Raw genomic sequence first — 3,544 nt, 5'->3', positions numbered from 1 at the left:
GGTGTGGCGGCAGCCGCGGTGGGAGGGTTCAGGGGGCCGCCGCTGCCCAGTGCCGAAGGCAGGTTGAAGGAGGCCGCTGGGGTTCCAGTGTGAAATCCCTGCTTCTCGAAGGATTGCTGAGGAGGAGATGCCAACAGCAGAGTAAGGGGTGGGAGGTGGGCAGTGCTCCCCCTCCCCCAGCTGCAGCGAGCCCCTTCCCAGCTCCTCGAATCACGGGCCCAGGAGGCAGCGCGGGGTGCCGAGAACAGACAGGCTCTCTGCCTGGGGCTCTCTTTAGCCTTAGAACTGCTCTAGGCTGGGAAAGGTCAGGTATTTCCCTTCTCCCTGGCTGGCTGCTCCGAGGGGAAGAGACCTCATTGCCCGGGAAGGCTGTCTCAGAGCTGGGCTTCTGCTCCTCAGCAAAACGGCACCTTCCTGCAGCAGAAACCAGACACTAACCTGAGTTTTGGAGTAGACAGAGCCCGAGATGTCTGGCACTCCTGTGTTACTGGATGTCACAGATACACCTGGGGAGAAGGAACGGCGAGCAAGTGTTAGGCAGCAGCTGTGCTGCTAAAGCAGGTACTGGAGAGCTCTAGTGGCCCGGCAGCCAGGAAGGGTTTGGAGGCAGACACCGTCCTCGGGAGCAGGGTCTTGTCACGACCACGCTGCAAAGGGCTTGTATGAGCGTCAGTTCTTCTGCTCTGCACATGAGCCGTTTCTGAATGCGTCCAGAAGCAGATTTAGGGGCCTGCAGCCACGCAGAGAAATACGCATTCTTGGAGAGCCCAGGAAACAGCAGCTCTGAGAAGAGCTAGGGGATGCAGCAGACAGCTAAGGAAAACAAAATCCCAGCATGACACAGCAGCAACAATGGCTTAAGAGCTCCCCGGATGCAAGAGGCAGCTACATGTAAAGGTGACTCAGCTGCTGCTAGGCAGCTGGTGCAGAGACTGGCCACACTGGAGCACAGCCGCTGTCTACGCTGGCTCTTTCTAGAGGGCGGTGGTACAGCGGAAAGCCTCAGCAATCATTGAAGGCCTGGAAAAAGCGATGAAATGAAAGAGGGTGGAAAGACTCAGCACCAGGTACAGACCTGGTACAGAGCTGAAGGATCTTCACAAAGAGAAAACAGTGTCTTGAAGGGCTCCAGTACAGGGAAAAAAGGCACAACAGGTTTTAAAGGCTGGAAGCAGGACCTAACCACAGGCCCTCTCTAAGTCAGCCAGACGTTAACCAGGGAAACCCAGTACCGAGACAAGTGGCAGCTTCACAACCTTCTTGCCTCTTTGACTCAAGAAGGACCCTTCTGTAGAAAGCATCTGCCAGACACAGCAGTCCCGTTCCTAGGCTCAAGTCTGGAATCGTTACTGTTGTGTTGATCACCAAGACGACCCAGGCCTAGGCGCAGAACAGGCCTGGGCCTTTCAGGGAGAATCAAATGACTGCAGGTTGCACCGTGGCCGCTCTCCTCCCTTACTGCTGCAGGCTGTAAGTGTCACAGCCAGCGACACTGGCTATGTCCCCTCACACGGCCAGTGAGGTAGTGAACGGGCCCTGCCTCTGCCCGTACCTGCTCCTTGGGGTCTCTTACCGGTGCTGTATCCGTGAGAGCCATAGCCGCTGGGCTGCTGGAAAGGGGTTGCCGATGCGTTGACGCTGACGTTCACACCATGCTGCTTGGAAGAGGTAGGAGCAACCTACAGAAAGGAGAGAAGCAGGGTGAGGAGAGGCTTCGCTCTGTCACCCTGCTGCCTGAATCCCACACCCTGCTGCTGGGAAACTCACAGGGAACACGGCGGGCCCGTACTGGAAGGTGCTGGGGAGCCCTGGTACCCCTGTGTAGTACGGCAGACTGGTGTAACTGTAGCCAGGAGGCAGCGCGGGGTTCAGGAACGTCTGCTGCGTGGTGTGGTGAGTCTGCGTCTGGCTCTGCTGAGGCTGGGCCAAGGTCGTTGCAGGAGCAGGGGAAGAGGCGTCACCTCGGCCAAATTTTGTTAAGTCACCTGGAACAGAGGAGACAAAAGGAGGCTGAAGAACAGGAGTATCAAACCCTGGCCCGTTCTGGCTCAGCCCAAAGGTGACCCGGCCTTTTGAGCAACAGTCACTTGAATCAACTCCTCTCCTACAGTGACAAAGGACCTTGGCCCTCGCAAGCCCTCAGACTCTTGCACACTGATAAGGCTGAGCTGTTAACTGCTCTCCTCATCCTCAAGAGGAGGACGTCAGAGTGGAAGGAAAACCCACAGCGGCTAAGCTATGGTGCTGCACCACCCGACACCAGCCCATGATCCAGCACTGGATAAGCCTGCCGCTGGCCGCCTGTGCAGAAAGAGTGCCGAGGTGCCGGAGCTCTCCCACAGCCCTCTCCATGCACCGGCAGCAGGCCTGAGCACAACTCGCCTCTCCGCAGCGCCAGAGCCGAGGCCAGGGCAGCTGCCTGGGGCCCTGTCCCACCAGCAAGCAGCTCATCACTGGAGAGTCAAACACCCTGCAGCTGAGGATGCCTGAATGGCCCCTTTTTACAGCTCTTCCCCCTCTCTCGCTGGTGACACTGGATCAAGCTCTGCTGCGGAGCACCCAGCAGCTCACAGAACCAGGCTTGGACATACTGCTTCCTCTCTTCCCAGTCTGGCTTGGCTGCAGGCTGAGAGAGGCTCCTTTTGCTGCTCTTTGCGAGCACTGCTTGGCTCCTCCACACCCACACTCCCCTTGTTCGGAGCTCACACAGCAAGCTGGGGAATTTCTCAGGGCTGCCCCAGCTCACAAGTGAGTCCAGGACAGCCACAAACTGTCTAACAAACTGGTGTTAATTATCACCGATGCTGACTTGGCAAGTTACGCGCACAGCAGTGCTGCACTCTGAGCGTGGGACTGCAGCCTCAGTGTGCTGGGCAAAAGCACTTCCACACACACAAGTTTCTGCTGAAGCAGGAGAGAAGTGGTGCTGGAAGAAGAGTGATCCATACAACCCCAAAAGCTTGTGAAAGGTCAGCACAACTGCCCACCGCAAATCCGCGGTGTGAATAAACACGCCTACCAAGGTCAGCGAGAGATTAGCCACCCAGCAGGCACGTGGGTTGAATGTGACAGGGCCCGTTTTCCTTCTCCATCAGTCATGTGGATAAAAACCCTAATTTCTCCAGTTTTTCTCCAGATGTTCTTTATATTTTTATTTTAAGTGCTGCGAAGCTCTGCTTAAACCCTGCCCCACCACTACCTGAAAAGCATTCTCCAGTTTTACACCTCAGATTCTTTCAGCCCTTCCTCACTCCCTTTCCAACAGCTGCATCAACTCCTACTTGCCACATCTTCATGGTAACACGCCTTGACATGACCAGACGATCAAAGGGAAGTCAAGAATTTAGCTGCTGAGAAACGCTCCAGACCAAAGGCGGTGCAGGAGGCTGGTGCAGACGTAGCTCCAGCACGCAACGGCACAGGAAACCAGTGAGCAGCAGCATGAACCCCTGATGGGGTCACACAGCCAGAGCAGTCTTTTTCCCTACCAGAGTATGGATTGCTGCTCAGGCTGCCATATCTTCCAGTCAGTGGGGTGGTGGCG

General features: G+C 56.4%; 1 protein-coding gene across 1 annotated transcript in view; it reads right to left on the bottom strand.

The window, feature by feature from the left end:
* Positions 1–14: 14 nt before the first annotated feature.
* Positions 15–3,544, bottom strand: part of UBAP2L (ubiquitin associated protein 2-like) — a gene marked incomplete at its 3' end in the record, with an annotated part of 24,385 nt that continues 20,855 nt past the window's right edge. The window contains exons 23-27 of the mRNA XM_010133476.1: positions 3,489–3,544; positions 1,768–1,985; positions 1,574–1,679; positions 439–506; positions 15–116 (exon numbers count right to left, since the gene is read on the bottom strand). The exon at positions 3,489–3,544 is cut by the window's right edge and continues 14 nt beyond it. Coding sequence (XP_010131778.1) covers positions 15–116; positions 439–506; positions 1,574–1,679; positions 1,768–1,985; positions 3,489–3,544 — 550 coding nt within the window. The remainder of the gene's footprint in view (positions 117–438; positions 507–1,573; positions 1,680–1,767; positions 1,986–3,488) is intronic.

The sequence above is a fragment of the Buceros rhinoceros genome, unplaced genomic scaffold, assembly GCF_000710305.1.
Source record: "Buceros rhinoceros silvestris isolate BGI_N320 unplaced genomic scaffold, ASM71030v1 scaffold29223, whole genome shotgun sequence".
NCBI classification, from domain to species: domain Eukaryota; kingdom Metazoa; phylum Chordata; class Aves; order Bucerotiformes; family Bucerotidae; genus Buceros; species Buceros rhinoceros.
The sequence above is the reverse complement of the archived record's forward strand: the minus strand, read 5'-3'. Positions and strand labels throughout refer to the sequence as shown.